Source organism: Erythrolamprus reginae, chromosome 12 (genome assembly GCF_031021105.1).
Source record: "Erythrolamprus reginae isolate rEryReg1 chromosome 12, rEryReg1.hap1, whole genome shotgun sequence".
In the NCBI taxonomy this organism is placed as follows: Eukaryota; Metazoa; Chordata; class Lepidosauria; order Squamata; family Dipsadidae; genus Erythrolamprus; species Erythrolamprus reginae.
In genome coordinates this window covers 5,191,116-5,218,936 of record NC_091961.1, presented here as the reverse complement: position 1 = coordinate 5,218,936, position 27,821 = coordinate 5,191,116, and the positions used below count along the sequence as shown (strand labels likewise).

General features: G+C 42.8%; 1 protein-coding gene across 2 annotated transcripts; it reads right to left on the bottom strand.

Moving 5' to 3' along the window:
- Positions 1 to 713: 713 nt before the first annotated feature.
- Positions 714 to 27,821, bottom strand: C12H8orf58 (chromosome 12 C8orf58 homolog). Of its 2 annotated transcripts, none has more exons than XM_070765686.1 (7): positions 27,259 to 27,821; positions 9,212 to 9,825; positions 7,598 to 7,783; positions 6,776 to 6,883; positions 4,567 to 4,731; positions 3,735 to 3,871; positions 714 to 859 (listed from the first exon to the last, which is right to left on the bottom strand). In XM_070765686.1, coding segments are annotated over exons 1-7 (1,260 nt in total). In that variant the 5' UTR covers positions 27,308 to 27,821; the 3' UTR covers positions 714 to 858. The 2 variants fall into 2 exon arrangements, with proteins under 2 accessions (XP_070621787.1, XP_070621788.1); XM_070765687.1 differs by lacking the exon at positions 27,259 to 27,821 and adding an exon at positions 11,580 to 11,941 and having other exon boundaries at positions 9,212 to 9,946.

Genomic DNA, 27,821 nt, shown 5'->3' with positions numbered 1-27,821 from the left:
AGTTTTGGAAATAATAATCAGAGCTGACAAATTCCAAACAGCTGCCACCAGTTCCACTTGATTTTGTTTTTAAATGTGTATCTTGCCACCTGGTGGCAAGTTTGAGAACTACAGTATTTTGAGTCTTTTTTTTCCCAGCTCCAAGTTTGAATATTTTTAGGGGAGCTCTGATTTTGCTCACTTCTTTGCATCTTCTCAGCATGCAGCTGAAACGGATCAGTCACAAGTGGATCGTTTGGATGGTTCAATGTAAGAATCTCTAAACCGCCATAAATTAAGAGCTGCCAGGCACCTACATTAGCCACCCAAGTTATTTACGTTGTTTATATTCTCTGCGTTAGTCATTGATGATGTCTTGGTTTTTTTTATTGAAGTGTGGAGTTCAGCAGACTGGGATGGGTTGCCTACATTTATTTATTTTATTTACTTATTGGAAGGCTTTGAAACATCCTTCCGTGTTTCAATTTTTGTCCTGGGCTTCATGGATCATGTACAATTCTTGAAATCAATACGCACACCAATACTTCCTCTGACAAACTCCCCTCTTCGTTAGAGGGAGAATAGAAATGAATGTACTCCCTTTTATCTCCAGAAAAAACTATCCATCCTTCTGTGTGGCATGAAATGATACATCCCTGGAAAGCTTTGGTACTACATTCCATTGAATTTTAAGATTTCCAAACCATTTTTTCTCCTCTACTCTCAGTTTCGGATTTTTAAGTCTGCAAAACATTTCATTTTCTTTATTTAAATACAATATAATAAATACAATAAATATATTCCAACTCACAGCCGCATATATAGTTCTCTGTTAAAAGGCTAAAAAAATACAATTTCGATGAAAAAAGTACAATTTCATCTGTGAGGTTTTACAATTGCGTGCACCAAATGGGAGAAGAGAAAGGGAAGGGCAGAGAGAGAGAGAGAGAAAGAGAATATTAGATTTGTTTAATGAAAAAAAAAACCATGGAACAATTAAACAAACTAAACAAAAAGACATTTCACTTTTTATTTTATATCTTACCTAGATGTAAATTGTTTCAACTTCTACTCTCAAAATTTGATTTGATTTGATTTGATTTTATTGGATTTGTATGCCGCCCCTCTCCGTAGACTCGGGGCGGCTAACAACTGTAGTAAAACAGCATATGACAATCCAATATTAAAACAGTTAAAAAACCTTATTGTAAAACCAAACGTACATACAGACATACCATGCATAAAATTGTAAAGGCCTAGGGGGAAAGAGTATCTCGGTTCCCCCATGCCTGGCGGCAGAGGTGGGTTTTAAGAAGCTTACGAAAGGCAAGGAGGGTGGGAGCAATTCTAATCTCTGGGGGGAGTTGGTTCCAGAGGGCCGGGGCCGCCACAGAGAAGGCTCTTCCCCTGGGTCCCGCCAAGCGACATTGTTTAATTGACGGGACCCGGAGAAGACCCACTCTGTGGGACGTAACTGGTCGCTGGGATTCGTGCTACAGGGCACTGCACACCTGAACAACTACACCCAGGAATATTTTTCCCCCAAATGCCATCACTCTGCTAAACAAATAATTCCCTTACCACTGTCAAACTATTCACTAAGGTTGCATTACTATTACTATTAGTCTCACCCCTGCACCCACCCCAGCAAAATATAAGGTTTCCAAGCCTGGGGAGAGCAATCTTCCATTTCTCCTTCCACTGAAATTTGGGAGATGGGGCAATGGAACAGAAGACTCATAAGAGAGTTATATGTCTTTTCCTTAATTAGTGCTTTGGATGGTATGTTTTTATCACGCTTTGCAAAGTGTGTATTTTCAACAGTTCAAAACTCTTTTCCCCCCCTTTGGCTCTTATCATTTGTGCTGGCTCTTAGTAAAATATACTTCTCAAAAAAATAAAGGGAACACTCAAATAACACATCCTAGATCTGAATGAACTACTGTATTCAGATCTAGGATGTGTTATTTGAGTGTTCCCTCAACTATTCCATTTGTACAACCGCATGTGAAATTGACTGTCAATCAGTGTTGCTTCTTAAGTGGACAGTTTGATTTCATAGAAGTTTGATTTAGTTGGAGTTATATTCTGTTGTTTAAGTGTTCTCTTTATTTTTTTGAGCAGCGTGTAAATAAATACACAGAAAGGTAAGCAAACTCTGCTCTCTGGAGGTTGCATTATTATTTTTTGTCCCCTGCAATAGCATGTAGAGCCATTGTCTAGAACAGTGATGACGAACCTATGGCACAGATGCCACAGGTGGCACATGGAGCCATATCTGCTGGCATGCGAGCCATTGCCCTAGCTCAGCTCTAATGTGCATGTTTGTGCTGGCCATCGGATTTTTGGCTCACACAGAGGCTCTGGGAGGGCGTTTTTGGCTTCCAGAGAGCCTCCAAGGGGATGGGAGAGGGTGTTTACCCTCCCCTGGTTCCAGAGAAGCCTTTGGAGCCTGGGGAGGGTGAAACACGAGCCTACTGGGCCCACCAGAAGTTGGGAAACAGGCCGTTTCTGGCCTCCAGAGGGCCTCCGGGGGGGCGGGGAAGCTGTTTTTATAGTTTATAGTTTAGTTATAGTTTATTAGATTTGTATGCCACCCCTCTCCGAAGACTTGGGGTGGCTCACAGCATAGCAGTAATACAATACATTACAAATCTAATAATAAAAAATTAAATCCATTTAAAAAGACATTAATAACATAATAAAAACCCTAACTATGCAGTCATACACATTCAACCTAATCTATCATGCAGTAAGGCCAAAAATATAATAAAAAGGGGGAAAGATGGTAATTATCCCCATGCCTGGCGACAAAAGTGGGTCTTTAGCATTTTACGGAAGGCGAGGAGGGTGAGGGCTATTCGAATCTCTGGAGGGAGTTGATTCCAGAGGGCCGGGGCTGCCACAGAGAAGGCTCTTCCCCTGGGTCCCACCAGCTGACATTGTTTGGTTGACAGGACCCGGAGAAGGCCAACTCAGTGGGACTTAATCGGCCGCTGGGATTCGTGCGGCAGGAGGCGGTCTCGGAGATATTCTGGTCCGACGCCATGTAGGGCTTTATAGGTCATAACCAACACCTCCCCAGGCATTGAATTATGGGTGTGGGCACTCACGCATACACAATAGCGCATGCCCATGCTCTTTTGGCACCCGAGAAAAAAAAGGTTAACCATCACTGGTCTAGAAAGATGATTCCTATTGTGTTAATTCCTATTATATCTGAAATGAATCCAGTAGTTTGTAGAGCTAAGAGGTCTTTTATTAATCTGACATGTGTCAGAAACAGGAACAGACCCCACATTCTTTCAGGGGTCAATATGCAAGACTCAACCCTTGATAGGGGGGCAGTCCAGGGAAGGGTTCCCTGTCGCTACCACTACCGGTGCAGTTGCGTGCGACTGGTGGGTGGGCCCGCGTGAGATTTGACTTTTGTGCATCTCTCGTGTGCGTGAGATTTCACTGATTTTCGGAGGGTTATTTTTGCTTCTGAGCATGCACGGGAGCAAAGAAATTGCCGAAAATCGGTGAAATCTCATGCGCGCGCGCATTCTCGTGTGAGATTTCCCTTCCTGCGCATGTGCAGAAGCCAAATCTTGCGCGAGTACATGGGCACCCCCTACCAGTCATGAGGGGTAGTGCGCGCAGCTCCATATTCCCTAACACACTATAGATGGCCCGTTCTGGTAAGAACCCAATACTGGGGCAGTCCTATATCTAAACAATCCAAGCCTCAGGTCCTTAAAGCTAAAACTTACCACCGGTGCCGGCTTTGGGCTGTGGGGTCGCTACCAGTGTTACTTGTCACTGTGATTTGGACGACGTCTTTAGGCTTTACAGAATTCCCTCTCATTCTAAACAGCTCCTTCAATCTTACCCAGAGGGATTGGTCGTTCTGGAGGAGAAAGAGAGACACATACACAGTGAGAGAAGCTGAGACAGAATTCTTCCTTTAGTCACAAGGACTCGTCTCCGAGCAGCCTCCTCCAACTCGGTGGTGTTTAGATCAGCTCTGATTTTGAGTCCCAGAATCCCAAGCCTGCTAACTGGGCAATACCGAGTTCACAATCCCACCAATGAAATCAGCACTGTAGCAATAGCGCTTAGACTTATATACCGCTTCATAGTGCTTTTACCGCCCCTCTCTAAGTGGTTTACAGAATCAGCCTCTTGCCCCCCAAAATCTGGGTCCTCATTTGACCCACCTTGGAAGGATGGAAGGCTGAGTCAACAGGAAGAAGGAAGGAAGGAAAGGAGGGAGGGAGGGAGGACAATAGCAATAGCATTTAGACCTGTATACCACTTCATAGTGCTTTTACAGCCCTCTGTAAGCGATTTACAGAATCAGCCTCTTGCCCCCAACAATCTGGGTCCTCATTTGACCCACCTCGGAAGGATGGAAGGCTGAGTCAACCTTGAGTCGGTGGTGAGATTTGAACTGCTGAACTACAGCTAGCATTTAGCTGAAGCAGCCTGCGGTGCTGCACTCTAACCACTGCGCCACCCGGCTTCTTTCTCTCTCCCCACCACTATTCCATCTTTCTAAAGGTGCCCAACTTCTATAAATCACTAGCTGCAGCTCTTTCTTACTTTCTCCCGTTCTAGGGTTAGGATTCGGCACTCCAGTAATTGACAATTATGGTGAATTTCCAGGTTGGCTTTTTGTAGTTTGGCCATTTTCTCCATGGATTTACAGAGGTTCTCCAGGGAGCGTAGACCCGGTCCTGGCATGGGTCGGGGTGCTGGCTGTTGCGCCTAAAAAAGAATGACCATCACGCAGAATTGTAAAATCACCACCTTTCCCACAAATAATATTTTGTCTGACCCTCACGCAATATGTGGGGAAAGTAATTAAATTATCCCACTTCTTCAACATCTCCAGAGATGGAAAATTCACAACTTTATTTGGTAAACTGTTGCCCTGTTGGAAAAGCCACCCCCTTGGTTGGTAGACTTTTGTCTTCTTGGACAGCTTTCATCATTAGAAATATATAATAATTATTGTTGTTGTTATCATCATTGTTGTTAATAATAATAATAATGATGATGATGATGATGATAATGGTCCCAGTGGTACTTGGCATGCTGGGCGCAGTACTAAAGGATCTCAGGGGACATTTGAAAACCATTGGAATTGACAAAATCTCCATCTGTCAATTGCAAAAGGCCGCTTTACTGGGATCAGCAAACATAATTTGCCGCTACATCATGCAGTCCTAGGTGCTCCAATTCATTTATTTTAATAATAAATGAATTGGAAATGAAACCTAAAATGTATCTTTTGGGAATAATTAGAGAACAGCACAGAAAGGAAGACTACTACAGTGGTACCTCTACTTATGAACGTCTCTACTTAAGAACTTTTCTAGATAAGAACCAGGTGTTCAAGATTTTTTGCCTCTTCTTAAGAACCATTTTCTACTTAAGAACCCGAGCCCGGAAAAATTTCCCAGGAAATTTGAGAGCGGCACGAAGGCCCGGCCAGTTTCCTGCCATTCCCACTTTAATCCCGGCCATCTCAGGCTTTTCCGGGCTGCCAAAGGAGCCTTTCAGTGGCGCTTAAGGAGGCTTTGGCAGCCCAGAGCGAATAAAGCATTTTCCTTTCTCTGGGCGCTTGGAGAGGGAATAAACCTCTGCCAGCACTCAGAGAAAAGAAATGCTCCATTCACTCTGGGCAACAATTGTCTTCCTCCTCTTCTTCTTCTTCCTCCTCCTCCTCCTCCCACCCAAATTCTGAGCTTTTATGTCTTTCCTAATGGATTTGCACACATTATTTGCTTTTACATTGATTCCTATGGGAAAAATTGCTTCTACTTACAAACTTTTCTACTTAAGAACCAGGTCACGGAACAAATGAAGTTCTCAAGTAGAGGTACCACTGTATACCAAATGAAGAAATGGTAATCAGGAAAATGCCAGATTGTGCCAAATTAAGCAAACTAACATGAATTACAGAATAAACAAAATAAAGATTATTACACTGTGTGTAGGAAATTATATAGTTGGATAGAAAAGAAAAAAGGATCTAATTAACGTTTAGGAAAAAGAAAAAAATAGTTGAAAACAGAAATGTAACATATTAATTTGATTGTGCTTGTTTTATGTCTGTAAGTAGGTTTGTATGCGTGTATGTTTTTGGTGCGGGTTTTTTTGTTTATTTTTGTTTTGTTTTGTTTTTCATTATTAAAATAAAGAAAAAATTAAATAATAATAACAAAACAACAAAACAACAACAGCAGCAGCAACAACAACAATAATAATAATAATATCACCTTATGGTGATCAGCACATTTGAAAACAATAAACAATTGACAAAATCACAATCTGTCAGTTGCAAAAAAGCCACTGTGCTTGGATCTGTGCGCATCATACGAAAATACATCACACAGTCCTAGATGCTTGGGAAGTGTTTGACTTGTGAGATTATGATACAAAATCCAACATATCAATCTTGTTTGCTGTGTATGACTGTTTTTGTAAATAAAACAACAACAGAGCTGGAAGGGACCTTGGAGGTCTTCTAGTCCAACCCCCTGCTTAAGCAGAAAACCCTACACTACTTCAGACTGATGGTTATCCAACATCTTCTTAAAAACCTCTAGTGTTGGAGCATTCACAACTTCTAGAGGCAAGTTGTTCCACTGGTTAATTGTTCCTTAGTTCTAAGTTTAAAGCAAGTCTAGGTAGCTGCAACTTATACCACTTATTATAGCTATAATTTCTGATCCTAGTTCCTATGGTAATGGGAAATAATTCTTGTGCACCTTTTTTTGGAGTTCCTGTTCTTTCCAACACTCACCTCTTCTTTGGTTTTCTCCTCTTTAAAGACGCTGCCGTCTGAGGTAGCTTGACCACATCCGTCGGAAGCCTCATCCAGAACCTCTTCAGCCCTCACTGGATTCACATGCTGTGGTAGAACGAGATTTATGGAATAAGCCATGAACGGCCCTATTTTCACAATGATAACCAGCATGGCAATGTAAAAAATGGACATTGTTGGTTTATTTTATATATTGCCAAGCCCAACTTGAAAATAGACTAACAATCCTGGGTCTAGAAAGCTTAGAACTACGGCGCCTAAAACACAATTTAAGTATTGCCCACAAGATCATATGCTGCAATGTCTTACCAGTCAATGACTACTTCAGCTTCAACTGCAATAACACAAGAGCACGCAACAGATTCAAACTTAATATTAACCGCTGCAAACTTGATTGTAAAAAATATGACTTTAACAATTGAGTTGTCAAAGCGTGGAATTCATTACTGGACTCAATAGTGTCAACCCCTAACCCCCAACATTTCTCCCTTAGACTATCCACAGTTGACCTCTCCAGGTTCCTAAGAGGTCAGTAAGGGGCATACATAAGTGCACCAGTGTGCCTTTCGTCCCTTGTCCAATTGTCTTTCCTTTATCTCGTATATCATATATATTTTCTTCCTTTCATATATCTTCTCTATTTTATATTTTTCTTTATATATATTACTTCATGTCTATTCTCTTCCATATGTATTGTGTATTGGACAAAATAAACAAACAAATAAAAAAGCTATGTACATAGTACTAACAAATAGTAATCAACCTCTATAAATTACAATTTACTAGCTATAGCTTTCTTACCTTCTCCAGTTCTAGGGCACTGATTTGGCTTTCCAAGGTTCGGACTTGACATTCCAATACTTGTTGTTCATGTTGGAGTTCCTTATTGTCTTTCTGCAGTTTTGCAATTTTCTCCATAATTTTGCAGAGGTTCTCCAGGGAGCGGAGACCTGGGCCTGGAATGGGGCCGGATGCTGGTTGTTGTGCCTAGAAAATTAACATCACACAGAATTGTCGAATCACCACGCTCTCTACAAATTGTCTCTGATCCTCACACAATATGTGTGAAAATTAATTAAACTATCCCACTTTTTCAATTGTATCTTCCACAATAGGCAAATTTCTGTTTTTCCAATTTTGTGCAAGCACTATTCTGGTTGCTGTCGTTATATGGAGGATTAGAAACAATTGGTTTTTTTCCAAATTTTTACAGGCTATACCTAACAAAAAAATTCAGATTTCTATTTTTTTCTCTGATATTTCTTCTAATATTATGTTTGAATTCCCCCCCAGTATCTTTTAACTTTGTCACAACTCCATCACATGCGATAATATGATCCGAATTCTTAGTTGCATCTCCAACATCTAGGTCAGTGATGGCGAACCTATGGCATGGGTGCCACAGGTGGCACATGAAGCCATATCTACTGACACATAAGCCATTGCCATAGCTCAGCTCAAACATACATGTGTGTGCCAGTTGTTTGGCTTCCAGGGAGGCTCTGGGAGTGGGGGAAGCTGTTTTCGTCCTTCCCAGGCATTGAATTATGGGTGTGAGCACTCGCGCATGTGCGATAGTGCACGCCCACGGTCTTTCGGCACCCAAGGGAAAAAAGGTTCACCATCACTGATCTAGGTGAACGCTTTTTGTCTATTTTAGCTAATTGCGTGGGGGTTATATGGCCAACTGAGAGCAATCATGGGCTTCACAAGGTATGCCTATGTTAGCCGCCCCGAGTCTGCGGAGAGGGGTGGCGTACAAATCCAATAAATTATTATTATTAAATTATTATTACACCAACACTTCGCAGTCTGCATTGGTTGCCGATCAATTTCCGGTCACAATTCAAAGTGTTGGTTATGACCTATAAAGCCCTTCATGGCATCGGACCAGATTATCTCCGGGACCGCCTTCTGCCGCATGGATCCAAGTGACCGGTTAGGTCCCACAGAGTTGGCCTTCTCCGGGTCCCGTCGACTAAGCAATGTCGTTTGGCGGGACCCAGGAGAAGAGCCTTCTCTGTGGCGGCCCCAACCTTCTGGAACCAGCTCCCCCCAGATATCAGAGTTGCCCCCACCCTCCTTGCCTTTCGCAAGCTCCTTAAAACCCACCTCTGCCGTCAGGCATGGGGGAATTGAAATTTCCCTTCCCCCTAGGCTTATAGAATTTATACATGGTATGTTTGTATGTATGAGTGGTTCTTTAAATGGGGGTTTTTTAGATTGTTTTAAATATTAGATTTGTTTACATTGTCTTTTTATATTGTTGTTAGCCGCCCCGAGTCTTCGGAGAGGGGTGGCATACAAATCTAATAAATAGATAGATAGATAGACAGACAGACAGACAGACAGACAGACAGACAGACAGACAGACAGACAGACAGACAGACAAACAGGCATCTTTCCAACACTCACCTCTTCTATTGCTGTCTTCTCCTCAGTGGTGATGCCATCTGAGGCAGCTTGACCGCCAGAAGCCTCATCTAGATCCCCTTCAACACTCCCTGGCTGGCATGGGTGGTGGTAGGACTTCAACTCCTCCACATCCGAATGGCGTTTCTTGGCCATAGACATGAGGTTCTTCTGGCACCTCTGCACCACGTTGCTCAGCTTCCTTTGGACACGAAAATCCTGCCAGGCATAATCCACAATGGGCAACGGTGCTTCGGGCTTTTCCTGGGGGCCGCCCTCCTGAGCGGCTGGCACGGAGTCCTCTCCGTCTAGGCAATCCAGAGAAAAGCTCTTTTCGGATTCCACCGGAGTCAAAGGGTCGTGGTCGCCGCTGGCCAACTCCACGCCGGAATCTTCCGATTCCGATTTCAGAAGCCGTCCACTCGTGGGCAGGAAAGCCAGGTGGTGGGGAGCAGCATCCGTTGGAGATCCGGCCTCAGCCAATCGATCATTCCCTACGCTCACTTGGTCTTCAAGAACCAGGCTGGGGTGAGACTGGGGTTGATCGATCTGCGACTTCCAGGTCATGTGGACTGAAGTTAACACCACGCAGTTCTCTGCTGGTCTCCGGACGCTATCTGCAAATGAAGAATGGAGACTGGTGAATAGAAGACACACCCCTTCCACCAAGCTTTATTTTTTTTAATTTTCTTTTTATTTGTTTTATCACGTATGTATAGACTGCACATATGACTGTAACTAGTTGATTGTACCCTAAGATTTTTATTAATATTGATTGTTTCTTCATTGCTTATTTGACCCCTAGGACAATCATTACGTGTTGCATCATATGATTTTCTTTTATGTACACTGAGAGCATATGCACCAAGACAAATTGGTTGTGTGTCCAATCACACTTGGCCAATAAGGAATTCTATTCTATTCTATTCTATTCATGGTATACAAAGATATAATAATATTTATATACAGTGTTCCCTTGATTTTTGCGGGTTCGAACTTCGCAAAAAGTCTATACCACGTTTTTTCAAAAATATTAATTAAAAAATTATTTGCTGTTTTTTTCCCTATACCACGGTTTTTCCCACGTGATGACGTCATATGTCATTGCCAAACTTTCGTCCGCCTTTAATAAATATTTTTTTAATAAACTTTAATAAATAAACATGGTGAGTAATAATCTAAATGGTTGCTAAGGGAATGGGAAATTGTAATTTAGGGGTTTAAAGTGTTAAGGGAAGGCTTGTGATACTGTTTATAGCCAAAAATAGTGTATTTACTTCCGCATCTCTACTTCGCGGAAATTCGACTTTCGCGGGCGGTCTCGGAACGCATCCCCTGCGAAAGTCGAGGGAACACTGTACAAGATACCAGTAAAAGAGAAAACATTAGGACAAGGGACGGAAGGCACTCTGGTGCACTTATGCCCACCCCTTACTGACCTCTTAGGAATCAGGAGAAGTTTTGGGGGTTAGGTGATGATACTACGGAGCCTGGTAGTGAGTTCCACGCATCAACTACTCGGTTACTAAAGTCTTATTTCCTGCAGTTGAGTTTAGAGCGGTTTACTTTAAGTTTGTATCTGTTGTGTGCTCATGTGTCGTTGTGGTTGAAGCTGCAGTAGTCATCGACAGGAAGAACATTGTAGCAGATGATTTTATGGGCTATGCTTAGGTTGTGTTCAAGATGTCGTAGTTCTAAGCTTTCTAAACCTAGGATTGTAAGTCTAGTAGCGTAGGGTATTCTGTTGCGAGTGGAGGAGTGAAGGGCTCTTCTAGTAAAGTATCTCTGAACATTTAATAATAATAATAATAATAATAATAATAATAATAATAATAATAATAATTTTATTAGATTTGCATGCCGCCCCTCTCCGAAGACTCGGGGCAGCTACTAAAGTGTTGATGTCCGAAATGCGATGTGGGTTCCAGACAGATGAGCTGTATTCAAGGATTGGTCTGGCAAATATTTTGCACGCTCTGGTTAGTAGTGTGAGATTGTTTGCACTGAAACGATGTAAATAGAGCGGCTGGCCAGGTAATAGCGCCACCTCAGCCCCGCCCCGTGCTAATGATCCCCAAGGGATCAGCACCTGAAAGAAATGTGCTGGCAACATTTGAATTCCAAAAATATTCCTCCCAGGTACGTGACTCAGGCAGGTCTGGCCAGAAAAAGTAGAGAAGGCATCCTGGAGCTGCTTCTGAGAAATTATCCCTGGCAAAGTGCTTCTAGATAATTGCCACGTATCCCTCGAATGCAAAAGGTTCCGGCTTTTCTCTTTCCACTCTACCATTTGGTCTCAAACAGGGAGGAAGGGGGGGAAAAGCAGAGAAAATAGAAGGGAAATAGCTTTCTTCTTTTGAGCTATCCCTGCATTTTTGTAAGGAAACTATAGTGTGGCTTCTCTCGTAGACACACTCTCAATTCCCGGCGTTCCCCCTAATGGGAGAGAGTTTGGGGCACACAGAAGGTAACCCCACCAACTAGCCACAGGTCCCCACTGTACCTAATTGAAGTTTTCAGTAAAAACACTGCAGCAGACTTTCTTGTAAAAAAATATATTTCACTTTTCTTCTTAGCAAAATACTTCTCTAAATAAACTATCACCTTTACATTTAACCACTATAATAAACTATCACAGTACTATCATATAGCTCTTATTACACCCACCACTGCAACCACTAACAAACCACTAACTACAAACCACCCAGCACAAAACACACTATAACAAACCACACCCATGCAAGGGTGTTACTCCTATTATATAAGTTACAGCCAATCAGGTTGCAGCACAATTGGCAAACCCATGATTACATACTAATTGTGGCTTACTTTAGCCCTTCCCATGGTTACAAACCATTTACTTGCATTGTAACATTACCTCCAGAAATAAACTTATTTCTGACACCCCCACCCAAATATTTCAGGCTACTGATATTATCTTTGGAAGCTCCCGGGAAATACAGCATTCCTGTTAACCTGCTGGTGCTATCATTCAAAACCTTTTTCAATTGCTTGCAACTTGAAGCAGGCCTTGAAATAAACCCAGTTAGAAATACCCTCCTATCTTTAAGAGATGGGTTTTTCAACCATGGTAATGGCTGGCAGGAGAATTTTGGGGAGTTGAAGTCCACATATCCTCAAGTTGAGAATCACTTACCCTAGTCCACCTTCTACCTGCCCTGCTTTAGAACATAGAAGAGGAAAATAGAAACATAGAAGATTGACGGCAGAAAAAGACCTCATGGTCCATCTAGTCTGCCCTTATACTATTTCCTGTATAGAGAGAGGGGCGGCATACAAATCTAATAAACTACAGTATAACTATTTTAGGATGGATATATGTTTATTCCAAGCATGTTTAAATTACCAACCACAACATTATCCCAGGCATCTTTAAATTACCAACCATGTTTGCTGGAAATTTGTTCCAAGCATCTACTACTCTTTCAGTAAAATAATATTTTCTCACGTTGCTTCTGATCTTTCCCCCAGCTCACCTCAGATTGTGACCCCTTGTTCTTTGTTCACTTTCCTATTAAAAACACTTCCCTCCTGATCCTTAATTAACTCTTTAGCATATTTAAATGTTTCGATCGTGTCCCCGCTTTTCCTTCTGTCCTCCAGACTCTACAGATTGAGTTCATGAAATCTTTCCTGATACGTTTTATGCTTAAGACCTTCCACCATTCTTGTAGCCCGTCTTTGGACCCGTTCAATGTTATCCATATCTTTTTGTAGGTGAGGTCTCCAGAACTGGACACAGTTTTCCAAATGTGGTCTCACCAGCACTTTATACAGCGGGATCACTATTTCAATCCTTTTCTACTCAACTTCATTTTGACTTTCTGCCTGTTTTTGTTTTTGAATACTTTCTTTCTGGCAATCTAGTTTCAGAGTCATTTCTGTCCAAGATAAAAGAAGCGAATCATAAAATCCGATCAGAGCACAGCCTGTTCTACAAATGTTCTCTAAATGATCCTTAAAAACCACTTAAGACATTCCCCAGGTATGACAGATAAACTGAGAAAAATAGCCCCGGACAAAGCTTCTCTACCACACAAACATCTTGAGCGTGGATCTAAAATAAGTGTCCTCATTGAGAAAGCAGGTAGAAAAGTCAACACACACACACCCTCCAAATCCTTTTCTTTAGAATTCTTCTTAAATTCAAGTTCCGCAACTGCTATAAAAAAATCAAGATCGTGACCTAAGACTTATCATTTCTGATCAAAATATACAAGGAGTTAGCCACATTGAACCTATAGATCTACAATTCAACAAAACAGAGAAACCTGTGGATGATATTTATGGGGGGGGGGGGGAGAGACATTTATTTATTATTTAGATTTGTATGCCGCCCCTCTCCGCGGCTCATAACAAAGTGAAAAAACAATCTACAACAAATCTAAATTACTGTTTAAAAATATTTAAAAGACCCCATTTTCTAAACACACATACATACAAACATACCATTCATAAATTGTATCTGCCCGGGGGAGATGTTTCAGTTCCCCCATGCCTGGCAACAGAGGTGGGTCTTAAGGAGCTTACGAAAGGCAAGGAGAGTAGGGGCAGTTCTAATCTCCGGGGGGAGTTGATTCCAGAAGGCCGGGGCCGCCACAGAGAAGGGTCTTCCCCTGGGGCCCGCCAACCGACATTGTTTAGTTGACGGGACCCGGAGAAGGCCCACTCTGTGGGACCTAATCGGTCGCTGGGATTCGTGCGGCAGCAGGCAGTCTCAGAGATATTCTGGTCCAGTGCCATGTAGGGCTTTAAAGGTCATAACCAACACTTTGAATTGTGACCGGAAGTTGATCAGCAACCAATGCAGACTGTGGAGTGTTGGTGAAACATGGGCATACCTAGGTAAGCCCATGACTGCTCTCGCAGCTGCATTCTGCACGATCTTGAAGATCCTTTGAAAATAACTGCAAGAGATTTATTTATATTTATTTATTTATTAGATTTGAATGCCGCCCCTCTCCGTAGACTCGGGGCGGCTAACAACAGTAATGAAACAACATGTACCAAATCTAATATTTAAAATAATTAAAAGATCCTTATTTAAAATCCGAACATACACACAAACATACCATGCATAAATTGTATAAGCCTAGGGGGAAGGGAATATCTCAATTCCCCCGTGCCTGACGACAGAGGTGGGTTTTAAGGAGCTTATGAAAGGCGAGGAGGGTAGGGGCAATTCTGATCTCTGGGGGGAGTTGGTTCCAGAGGGCCGGGGCTGCCACAGAGAAGGCTCTTCTCCTGGGTCCCGCCAAACGACATTGTTTAGTCGACGGGACCTGGAGAAGGCCAACTCTGTGGGACCTAACCGGTCACTGGGATTCATGTGGCAGAAGGCGGTCCCGGAGATATTCTGGTCCGATGCCATATATATGCTTTATATACTTTATATATACAAATTTATATACTTGAAACAAATTATAGTCTAGTGTATAATTAATATAATATAAATATAGTGACTTTAATGCTAATATAATGCTAATATCTCTATATACTATTCTTAATTCTATTTTATTTTATTCTGTACTTACTATTGTGTTTTCTTTTAAGTGGAAAATTAACAAAAATATTTTAAAGAGAAAATAATTGCAAGAGAGTTGAATTGTGAGCCCAGTTTTTAGTGACAGGCTTAGAAAATTGCAACAACTATTAGGACCTCACACGATCATTTAATTCAAACCCCACAAAATGATTTCCTCCATTGATGAAATCACGTTTTGAAATCGGGGAGAACCCGGTCTTACTTCCAGTCAGCTGTGGAGTTTCTGAAATCCTGATTTTTCTCATTTCAACCCAATGCTACTTTCTAGAGAGTCACCCACTCCTCTCACTATGCAACAGCTCTTCAAATATTTGAAGGTCACAACAGCTGTGTAACCTTTTGGGCACTGAACAATCCTGTATTGCATCAGTTCAGGCCTGATTTTCTAAAGAAAATAAGATAAAAAGCATCCAGCATTCCTTCCCACCTCAACAGACAGATATACCAAGAGTGGTTGAGTGACACTTGCCTATTCAAAGACATCAGCCTCATGTCTATAAAGGGAATGAATGCACAGGGCTTCTTAACCCCTTTTGGGTGAGGAAACATGACATTTTTGGGGGCTCCATCTCTGTGCATCCCTTCATTAAATGAGAGGTTTATTTATTTTATTTATTTATTCATTTGTCCAATATACGAATACATAGGAAGAAAAATAGACATGTGATAATATAAAAGAGGGTGAAAGTGAACGTAGAGGAGAGGATATATGATGAGCCGGGGTGGCGCAGCAGGTAGAGTGCTGTACTGCAGGCCACTGAAGCTGACTTGTAGATCTGAAGGTCAGTGGTTCAAATCACCGACTCAAGGTTGACTCAGCCTTCCATTCTTCCGAGGTGGGTCAAATGAGGACCCGGATTGTGGGGGCAATAGCCTTGCTCTGTTTTAAAAAGTGCTATTGCTAACATGTTGTAAGCCGCCCTGAGTCTAAGGAGAAGGGCGGCATAAAAATCGAATAAATAAATAAATAAATAAATGAATAAATAAATAAATATATAAAAGGAAGAGAGTATATAAGATAGGTGAAAGAAAGGAAAGACAATTAGACAGGGGACGAAAGGTACATCAGTGCACTTACGTATGCCCCTTACTGGCCTCTTAGGAACCTGGAGAGGTCAATCGTGGAGAGTCTAAGGGAGAAATGTTGGGGGTCAGGGGTTGACACTATTGAGTCCGGTAATGAGTTCCACGCTTCGACAAGTCGATTGTTAAAGTCATATTTTTTACAGTCAAGTTGGGCTTGGCAATATATAAAATAAACCAACAATGTCCAATTTTTACATTGCCATGCTGGTTATCATTGTGAAAATTGTGCCATTCGTGGCTTATTGACACAATTGAGTCAGGTAATGAGTTCCACGCTTTGATAACTCGATTGCTAAAGTCATATTTTTTACAGTTTGGCGCGGTTCGTATTAAGTTTGAATCTGTTGCGTGCTCTTGTGTTGTTGCGATTGAAGCTGAAGTAGTCATTGACTGGTAGGACGTTGCAGCATATGATCTTGTGGGCAATACTCAAATCGTGTTTTAGGCGACGTAGTTCTAGGCTTTCAAGGCCCAGGATTGTTAGTCTATTTTAGTTTCTGTCTCAGGAGATTCTCAATCATCCAAGCCGTGATTGCTCCAAAGGGGCTTTTGTTCCCAAGAGGAGATTGGAGTTTCTTGGCTTTCCTGGAAGAATTTTTTCTTCTTCAGTTTTGACTCAAGCGATGAGTTATTCCTTTCTGTTTCACCATCTTGGCTTCTTGAGAGAGGAAAGTCCTTACAAGCCGCAATCACTCTCCAATCTAATAATCTCCAGATGTTGGGACTTCAATCCCAACCTTTCTTAGGAAGCCTAGAGGGCAGGTTGGCATAAACTCATGACAAGCCTGATTTCCACTCCCTGGGAAGACTGTCAAAATCCAACCTCTTTCAAATTAATTTTAAGTTACGAGCCATTTTCTTGAAGCTTTATCACTTCTAGAAATGCTATTTATATTATATATATACTGCTAAGGCTCTCTTTCTTAACCAGCTGAAACTCTATCGGAGGGCAATCATTTTTGAACCAAACTATTTCAAATGGGCTAAGATAGATAGATAGATAGATAGATAGATAGATAGATAGATAGATAGATAGATAGATAGATAGATAGATAGATATGCCTTTATTCACATGAAAGAGAGAGAAAAGATAGGTAGGTAGGTAGGTAGATAGATAGATAGATAGATAGATAGATGATAGGTGGGTAGGTAGGTAGATAGATAGATAGATAGATAGATAGATAGATAGATAGATAGATAGATAGATAGATAGATAGATAGGCCTTTATTCACTTATGAAAGAGAGAGAAAAGATAGGTAGGTAGGTAGATAGATAGATAGATAGATAGATAGATGATAGGTGGGTAGGTGGGTAGATAGATAGATAGATAGATAGATAGATAGATAGATAGATAGATAGATAGATAGATAGATAGATAGATAGATACATGATAGATAGATAGATGATAGATAGATGATAGATAGATAGATAGATAGATAGATAGATAGATAGATAGATATGCCTTTATTCACATGAAAGAGAGAGAAAAGATAGGTAGGTAGGTAGGTAGGTAGATAGATAGATAGATAGATGATAGGTAGGTAGGTAGGTAGGTAGATAGATAGATAGATAGATAGATAGATAGATAGATAGATAGATAGATAGATATGCCTTTATTCACTTATGAAAGAGACAGAAAAGATAGGTAGGTAGGTAGGTAGGTAGATAGATAGATAGATAGATAGATAGATAGATAGATAGATAGATAGATAGATAGATAGATGATAGATAGATAGATCGATAGATCAATAGATAGATAGATAGATAGATAGATAGATCGATAGATAGATAGATAGATAGATGATAGGTGGGTAGGTGGGTAGATAGATAGATAGATAGATAGATAGATAGATAGATAGATAGATAGATAGATGATAGATAGATAGATGATAGATAGATGATAGATAGATAGATAGATAGATAGATAGATAGATAGATAGATAGATAGATAGATAGATAGGGACGAATGGACGGACAGACAGACACTTGGGGAGGAGTTAGCCCAGAAAACCAGTTTGTAAGCCTTCACCGGTAAATAATATTTTTTTAAAAAGCAACTGGCAGCTAAGCCATCACTTCCCCATCTTCTTTTTGGCATCCACATCCAGCCTTTGTAGCCCTCCTCCAAATTTCCCCAGCCGGGCAGCCTCATTGAAATGTCGAAAACTGCCTTGTTCCCCCAGAGTTGCAGCTCTCACCGAAGGAGCTGATAGAAAGAAAACATCTGCCATCACTTTACAATTTGGACCATAACTGCCCCCAGTGAAACCAGTGCGGGGCCCATCAGATGTTGTTGGAGCAGCCCCCTTCCTTCCACCCAGAGGCAGCCAAATACTTAAAAGGGGAAGAAAGGAAACAGAAACCCCTTCAGAGGAAAGCAGAGATGGGTGCTTTGATCCTGGCTCGGTTGGGCTGCCGCCAGAGACGGTGAAGTCTTTAAGGAGAGAGGCCCAGAATCACAGTCACGGCCTGCTCCGTCCACTCCAACAGCATGAAAACCCAACACGGACCTCCCAGGAGTTGGGAAACGCTCTCGGAGGCCGCCGTTCTGCACCCGTTTACCCAGGAGTAAAGGACCCTGACTTTAGAGAGGTTTTACTTCCAGGAGCAACTAGGATTGCTCAACTAGTCCGGCCAATTTCAATACACTGAGCCCAGCTGAAATGAGAGCAACATTTAAAGATACAGTATCATGATATTATCTGGATCGGAGATACTATTTGTATTAACTGACTTACCTAAAGAATGACGTCATCAAGGCAGAAACAATCATAAATAAGAAAATGTATACTTTAATTCACTCTGTAAAAGACTTTGGAATAATCGTATCAAATTTATTTATTTATTTATTCAATTTTTATGCCACCCTTCTCTTTAGACTCAGGGCGGCTTACATGTTAGCAATAGCACTTTTTAACAAAGCCAGCCTATTGCCCCCACAATACGGGTCCTCATTTTACCCACCTCGGAAGGATGGAAGGCTGAGTCAACCTTGAGCCGGTGATGAGATCTGAACCGCTGACCTTCAGATCTACAGTCAGCTTCAGTGGCTTGCAGTACAGCACTCTACCTGCTGCGCCACCCCGGCTCTTACCTAAGTGCCAAAGCCCACGGCAACAACATCGCCAAAAAGGCTTCAAGAGTTGTTAATCTAATCCTACGTAGCTTCTGAGCCAGTGATTTCAGACTACTAACCAGAGCATACAAAAACTTTCGCCAGACCAATCCTTGAATACAGCTCATCTGTCTGGAACCCACACTCCATTTTGGACATAAACACTCTAGAAAATGTCCAGAGATACTTTACCCGAAGAGCCCTCCACTCCTCCACTCGTGACAGAATACCCTATCCTTTCTGTCAACGACTACTTCAGCTTCAACCACAACAACACAGGAGCACACAACAGCTTATTTAATTATTTATTTATTAGATTTGTATGCTGCCCCTCTCCACAGACTCGGGGCAGCTCACAACAGTGATAAAAGACAATATGTATTGACAAATCTAATAATTTAAAATCTAAAATAACAATTGTAGATTTAAAAAATCTAAAAACAAGGAACCCCAATATAAAAAACATACATACAGTCATATCATGCACTAAACTACATAGGCAGGGGGAGATGTCCCAATTCCCCCACGCTTGACGACAGAGGTGGGTCTTGAGGAGTTTACGAAAGGCAAGGAGGGTAGGGGCAGTTCTAAACTCTGGAGGGAGCTGATTCCAGAGGGTCGGAGCCGCCACAGAGAAGGCTCTTCCCCTGGGTCCCGCTAGACAACATTGTTTAGTCGACGGGACCTGGAGAAGACCAACTCTGTGGGACCTGACCGGTTGCTGGGATTCGTGCGGCAGAAGGCGGTCTCGCAGGTATCCTGGTCCGGTGCCATGAAGGGCTTTATAGGTAATAACCAACACTTTGAATTGTGACCGGAAACTGATCGGCAACCAGAAGCTGGGTTTTTAGCACTGGACAACAGGCGCATGTCTATGTTGGATGTTAGGAAACGAACCAGCTGCGAGGTAAGTCGGAGCCCACCCCTGCTGTGCAGGCAGAAAGCTGGCCTACAAAAGCTCTCTCCCCCTCCCCTCCCTACAGGAAGAGAGGCCTCCAGGAAAGGCTCACACTTCCTGAGCAGTTCCAGCTGATACGGGCAATGCTACAAAGAGCAGAGCCCCCCAAAGCAGCGCAAATATTCCCAGGAACAGGGAAGCCCTTGCTTGAATAGGAAGACACAGCCATGTTCCAACTGACGCAAGAACAAAAAACGTAGTTTGCTCAAATTCCAGATTTCTAATAAGTGATCCCTCGTTTTTCGCTTGGGATGCATTCCAAGGCCACCTGTGAAAAACGAATTTCCATAAAAGTAAAGATATTTTTTTATGTATTTAACGAGTATTTGGACTTTTAAAACCCACCCTTTGCATTAAACAGACGCAGTGTTTCCCAACCTTGGCAGCTTGAAGATATCTGGACTTCAACTCCCAGAATTCCCCAGCCAGCAAAATGCTGGCTGGGGAATTCTGGGAGTTGAAGTCCAGATATCTTCAAGTTGTCAAGGTTGGGAAACACTGCTGTAATGTTTCTCAGCTGGAACTACATGGGATATCCTACCAGTTTCTTGAATAGAGAACAGTAGTACTGTAGAAGAATTTTATGAATTTTTAATGGATTTAAGCCCCCTTTGAAAACCCGTGAAATAGCGAATCCGTGAAAGATGAACCATGAATTGGCGAGGGGTTACTGTAATTGGAAGTGAAAATGAGGAAGGGTTGCAGGCTTTTCCAAATTACATATTACATTAGATTGCTACTAGAGTTGGAAGGGGCCTTGTAGGTCATCTAGTCCAACCCCCTGCTCAAGCCGGAGTCCCTACACCCTTTCAGACAAATGGCCGTCCAATCTCCTCTTGAAAGTCACAAGTGTTGGTGCTCTCACAACCTCCACAGGCAACCTCTGTTCCACTGGTTGACGGCTTGCACTGGTTGCCGATCAGTTTCCGGTCACAATTCAAAGTGTTGATTATGACCTATAAAGCCCTACATGGCATCGGACCAGAATACCTCCGGGACCGCCTTCTGCCACACGAATCCCAGCGGCCGATTAGGTCCCACAGAGTTGGCCTTCTCCGGGTCCCGTCGACTAAACAATGCCATCAGGCAGGACCCAGGGGAAGAGCCTTCTCTGTGGCGGCCCCGGCCCTCTGGAATCAACTCCCCCCAGAGATTAGGACTGCCCCCACCCTCCTTGCCTTTCGAAAGCTCCTGAAAACCCACTTATGTCGCCAGGCATGGGGAAACTGATATGCTGCTTAGCTAGTATGGTTTTTTATGTATGGTTTGTTAGGTTGTGTGTTTGTTTTTTATAATAAGGGTTTTAAATTGTTCTTTTAACATTAGATTTGTACATTATGTATTGTTGTTGTGAGCTGCTCCGAGTCCTCGGAGAGAGGCAGTATACAAATCTAATAAATTATTATTATTATTATTATTATTATTATTATTATTATTATTGACACACCTTCCTCAAACTTCACATTACCTGTCTGTTGGTGATGGGCTCTTATGGGTACAGTCAGGTACACAGAACCGGTAGAAAAATTTTATTTTATTTTTCTTTTTTCCCCTTCTAGGCTCTGGGTATGTTTTTCCTATCACAGTAAATGTGGTTGAATGTGTACAATTTTAGAAGAGCTGTGCGTGCGTGCATGTTTGTGTATGTGTGTGTAAATACACATACAGTTTATATAATAGATAATGTATATTTTTGTGTGCCTGTGTGTAATATGTATGTACACATACGACATATATACATAGAATTAAATAGTATATTTAATTAAATAGTATATATCTTCGGAGAGGGGCGGCATACAAATCTAATAAATAATAACAATAATAATAACAATAATAATAATAACAATAATAATAACAATAACAATAACAACAACAATAATAATAATATTTTGGATGTTTAGTAATAGTAAATAGATAGGGAAATTGTATCTCCTTGAGGTGAGGAGAACCCTAACCCTAACCCAAAACCTTGATATCAAGTTGGCCACTTTTAAGCCAGTCGCATGTCCTTTAAGACACCCCTTGGTCACATGGTCATCAAGCCACTCCCACCTGTTCACATGATCATCAAGCCACAGCCACAAAATAATCCACGCCCATAGTGTAGTAGTAAAAATTTTTTGCAGCCCTTCACTGCTGTCTGTAATCCCCTCCCAAAAGGTGAAACAGCTCCCAGTCTTGAATCCATGTGAGGTCAGAAGAATCTGGCTTCTAGACATACTGTAGGGCAGTGGTCCCCAAACTACGGCCCGCGAGTGAGTGACAGGAGCACATCTAATTTTCCATGAATAAAATGCTGTATTTTGTTAGTAACTCATATCAATCATCAAAAAAGTTGTGAAAGTTTTTTTCTCTAATTTTGTCATCCAGTTACATTCATTTTCTTTTAATTAAATTCCCTCCTCAAAAAAGTACAACGCCAATTATTTTTCTAACTTATTAACCATTATGCCAAAGTGCTTCCTTCTTTCTTTATACATTTTTCTATAAGCCAGGAAAACCTTGTATAGCCAATCAGATGTCAACAAAAGAAAATTAAAAGCAAAACAAAAACATATATGAATTTCAGACTTCTTCCCCCCCCTCTAAATAGTACGTTCCCATTTTGTTTTTAACTTTAAAATAAGGTATGTGTAATGTGCATAGTTTTTTTTAATAGTCCGGCCCTCCAAGAGTCCAAGGGACAGTGAACTGGCCCCTTGTGTAAAAAGTTTGGGAACCCCTGCTGCAGGGTCATCAACAGACCCCCCCAAAGCCCCCCAGCTGACGGTAAGAGCCCCTCCTGGAATTATACAGAATATCAGGTCAATATCAAAGGATCTTGCATTCTATTTTTGCACACAGACCATAAAACACCACTAAGTCTTCCCAGCAAGTTCCCAAACGCTCATTTATGACCCATCAATTACATTTTCATGTGGGAACAGCTATTTTTGGCAGATAGCAAAGTTCACAGCCCAAGTTCCTTCTTTCTACTTCCAGGCTAAGGATGTATGACTGGAACTTCTAGCGTCATGCAGCCAACACTGTTCTGATATGACAGTAATGAATTCAGATCTTACACTGGCCCATTGATGGCTGGCTCACCTATGAGACTATTGGTCAGCGATGTGCAAAGGCGGTCCAGAAAGCGAATGCTAAGAACTGAACCAGGAAAACTGTGGTTGGTCCGCTTCTAACAAGCATTATAACACAAGCCACCTAGAAAGGGACTCACTTCAGATTGCCTGCCATTGAAATTACATTTTTTTTGGGTAAATTTACTATTTTAAATACAGGCACACAAGTTATCTATGCAATCTGCAATTCAGTTGATGGCACCTTCAGCTTTAAGAATCCCGTAAGAGTAAATGGATTTTCCAAACTTGGGGGCTCATTTGTGAATGGGATGGGAAGACCCCTCTCAATTCATTTCTCGAGACCAGTTTTGCTAAGATTTTTATTAATATTGTTTGTTTCCTCATTGCTTATCTGGCCCCTATGACAATCATTAAGTGTTGAACCTCATGATTCTTGACAAACGTATATTTTATGTACATTTAGGGCCTTCTCCGGGTCCCGTCAACTAAACAATGTTGTTTGGCGGGACCCAGGGGAAGAGCCTTCTCTGTGGCGGCCCCAGCCCTCTGGAACCAACTCCCCCCAGAGATTAGAATAGCCCCCACCCTTCTCGCCTTTTATAAGCTCCTTAAAACCCACCTCTGTCGTCAGGCATGGGGGAACTGAGATACTCTTTCCCCCTAGGCCTTTACAATTTTATGCATGGTATGTCTGTACGTATGTTTGGTTTTATAATAAGGGTTTTTAGCTGTTTTAGTGGTGGGTTGTCGCATGTTGTTTTTACCACTGTTGTTAGCAGCCCTAAGTCTACGGAGAGGGGCGGCATACAAATCCAATTAATAATAATAATAATAATAATAATAATAATAATAATAATTTGCATCAAAGACAAATTCCTTGTGTGTCCAATCAAACTTGGCCAATAAAGAATTACATTCTGTTCTGTTCTATTCTATTCTATTCTATCCTATCCTATTCTATAAGGTTCTTCTCGAAAGTTTGATCCCTAGTTGATTGATTGTGGCTTAATCTCCCCCTCCACCCTTTTTTCCCTTCCCACAAACTGTTTTGGAAAGGGTGCTTCTTTCCATATTAGATAATGGAAATAAAATGTTTGCATTCCCACTTCTAAAAAAAAATATCAGCTATTTTCCAGTTTGAACCCAGAAAAAACAGAAAAACATGTCAGGAATCCCCCCTGTCAAAAGAGCTATATTGGGGTGGGACATAGAGGAGGGCCTTTTCTGCCAAGGCCCCCACACTATTGCCCCTCTCCCAAATGAGGGAGGCTCCATCCCTCTCGATTTTCCACAAATGCCATCAGGCTTAGGTGGCAGGGGGGGGGGCATAAGAAACTGGTGAATTGTTGTGGTGGCTCTATTGTAGTTAAGCTGTGCTGCTCTCTCTTTGCCTCTGAACCACAATTTTTAATTCTTCGGATTTTTTTTTTTCAAAAAATAACATTTTATAGTTGTCGTAGGCCACCCAGATTCAAGTTTTCCTGAGATGGAGCATTTAAACATGAATCCATCAAATCTCTGCTCACACACTACAGCATCCAGTTATACATCTCCACCCCATGTCCAGTCAACGAAGCAGTGGAAGTGATGTGCCGGTGCCTGGAGGCTGTTGGGGCCTGGATGGGTGTCAACAAACTCAAACTCAACCCAGACAAGACGGAGTGGCTGTGCGTCCTGCCTCCCAAGGACAATCCCATCTGTCCGTCCATTACCCTGGGGGGGTAAATACTGACCCCCTCAGAGAGGGTTCGCAACTTGGGCGTCCTCCTCGATCCACAGCTGACATTGGAACATCATCTTTCGGCTGTGGCGAGGGGGGCGTTTGCCCAGATTCCCCTGGTGCACCAGTTGCAGCCCTATTTGGACAGGGAGTCACTGCTCACAGTCACTCATGCCCTCATCACCTCGAGGTTCGATTACTGCAACGCTCTCTACATGGGGCTACCTCTGAAAAGTGTTCGGAAACCTCAGATCGTGCAGAATGCAGCCGTGAGAGCCATCGTGGGGCTTCCAAGATTCGCCCACGTTTCCACAACACTCCGTGGCTTGCATTGGCTGCCGATCAGTTTCCGGTCACAATTCAAAGTGTTGGTCATGACCTTTAAAGCCCTACATGGCATTGGACCAGAGTACCTCCGGAACCGCCTGCTACCGCACAAATCCCAGCAAACAATAAGGTCTCACAGAGTTGGCCTTCTCCGGGTCCCGTCGACTAAACAATGTCGTTTGGTGGGCCCCAGGGGAAGAGCCTTCTCTGTGGTGGCCCCGGCCTTCTGGAACCAACTCCCCCGGAGATTAGAACTGCCCCCACCCTCCCTGTCTTTCGTAAACTACTCAAGACTCACTTATGCCGCCAGGCATGGGGGAGTTGAGATATTCCTTCCCCCTAGGCCATAACAAGTTATGCATGGCATGTTTGTGTGTATGTTTGGTTTTATAATAAGGGTTTTTAGTTGTTTTATTATTGGATTGTTACATGCCGTTTTTTATCATTGTTGTTAGCCGCCCCGAGTCTATGGAGAGGGGCGGCATACAAATCCAATAAACAAACAAACAAACAAACAAACAAACAAATAAATAAATACATCGTTGCTCTCTTTTAGGGGATATGGTGTGTGCTCCCCACCATGCAATCCTACAGCAGATGTGCTGAGGAAGGGGAGTCACATCTGATTTCTGTCTCCTGCAGGTACAAAGCACGCAGGTGTGAATCAGGCACCGAAAAGTGAATCGTCATCTAATAAGAGAGATCCAGGAAACAAACAAACCACATTTCACAAGGTAGGATTTGATCTCAAGGCCTCAAAGGCTCATTCTTAGAAGCTAAATCAACCAAGACCTCCACAAATCTCCTTTCTAGTTGATCTAAACCAGGCCGTACTTTGAATTCCATTACTCGCTGGGGCAAAAAAGGCTTTTTAAGGAATCCGTGTGAAGGCTGCGGAGGCCAGGTGGTTCCATCTGCTTTTCGCTTCCCCTGTTATTATCCCACCCGATAATTTGCCGCTGATTGAAAGTGGAAACAGTTGCAGCCAAGGTCTCCGGAAGAGGCGCATTTGCGCTGTTGCCTTAACCATCCATCCCATGTGCCTCTCCCCCGCTTGTTCCACTGATCTGTGCGGAACTGCCTTCCTACATATTATGCCTTGATTCACTTAGGATAGATAGATAGATAGATAGATAGATAGATAGATAGATAGATAGATAGATAGAGAGAGAGAGATACAGAGAGAGAGAGAGAGAGAGAGAGAGAAATATGCCTTTATTCACTTATGAAAGAGAGAGAGAGAGAAAGATAGAGAGAGAGAGAGAGAGATGCCTTTATTCACTTATGAAAGAGAAAGATAGATAGATAGATAGAGAGAGAGAGAGAGAGAGAGAGAGAGATGCCTTTATTCACTTATGAAAGAGAGAGAGAGAAAAATATATAAATAGATAGAGAGAGAGAGAGATGCCTTTATTCACTTATGGAAGAGAAAGATAGATACAGAGAGAGAGGGAGAGAGAGAGATGCCTTTATTCACATGAAAGAGAGAGAGAGAAAGATAGATAGATAGATAGAGAGAGAGATATGCCTTTATTCACTTATGAAAGAGAGAGAAAGAGAGAGAGAAAGATAGATATATATATAGAGAGAGAGATGCCTTTATTCACTTATGAAAGAGAGAGAGATAGAGAGAGAGAGAGAGATGCCTTTATTCACTTATGAAAGAGAGAGAGATAGATAGAGAGAGAGAGAGAGAGAGATGCCTTTATTCACTTATGAAAGAGAGAGAAAGATAGAAAGAAAGATAGAGTAGATAGATAGAGATGCCTTTATTCACTTATGAAAGAGAAAGATAGATGATAGATAGATAGATAGATAGATAGATAGATAGATAGATAGATAGATAATATAGAAATGCCTTTATTCACTTCTTATATACTACATGGATATAAGTGAAAACCTTCAGAAAACGCTACCATGAAACCTCACAGGGAACCGGGGGAAATAGGAGCCGCCCACTCCCACCACCCCGGAGGGCTGCCACCGGGGGCCTCGGGCGCCGTCCGGGAAGGCAGCGTTTTCCCTCCCCGGGAACCGACGATTTCAAGCGCTGGGCCGGGAAGGGAGCAGCCCCGGCCGCGCTGCACGGAGCGTCCCCACGGCGCCGGCTCCAAGGCGGGCGGGAGAACCGGGAGCCCGGCAGGCAAAGCTGGGAAGAAGGGGGGAAAGTCGGTCCCGAAGGCGACGCGCAACTCACCGCCTGGGCTGCAAGAAGGCAGCCGGTAGACGCCCCGCCTGGGAAACATCCCCGACGCCTCTGCTTCTTCTCCCTTCGCCGCTCCCAAAGCCCCACACGAGCCGGGCGCTCAAACGCTTCGCAAACGCCCTTCCAAACGCGCGTCCGGCTACTCCAGCGCCACGAGGACCGCGCGGGGCGTGTTCGGCCGGGAAGGAGCGGACGAGGCCGGGCCCGGGGGCCGCCAGGAGACCCTGCACCCACACACACACACGGCCCCCTTGGAGGAATGGACGGCGGCCAGGGAGCGGGCGGGCGGGGGGACGCCGAAGACACTGCGGCAGGGCGGCTCCGGCGCGGATTCGGGACGCGGTCTTCGCTCTCCACGGTCAGCGCCCCCCCCCTCCGGCTCTCCTCCCCCTTCCCCTCCTCCTCCTCCTGCTCTTCCTCCTTCTCCTTCCTCCTCCCTCCCCTTCTTCCCTCCCCACTCCTGCTCTTCCTCCTTCCCTCTCTTCTTCCTCCTCCTTTTCCCCCTCCTCCTCTTCCTCTTTCTCCTCCTCCCTCTCCCTCCTTCGCCTTCCTCC

What these genes read in the sequence shown, in the direction of transcription:
- C12H8orf58 (XM_070765686.1), bottom strand. Translation starts at nt 27,307, where the DNA reads ATGTTTCCCAGGCGGGGCGTCTACCGGCTGCCTTCTTGCAGCCCAGGC. An exon ending in AGAAGACAGCAATAGAAGAG is followed by an intron (nt 7,784 to 9,211) that starts GTGAGTGTTGGA and finishes TTAATTTTCTAG; the next exon opens with GCACAACAACCAGCATCCGG. An exon ending in GTGCCCTAGAACTGGAGAAG is followed by an intron (nt 6,884 to 7,597) that starts GTAAGAAAGCTA and finishes GTTCTACCACAG; the next exon opens with CATGTGAATCCAGTGAGGGC.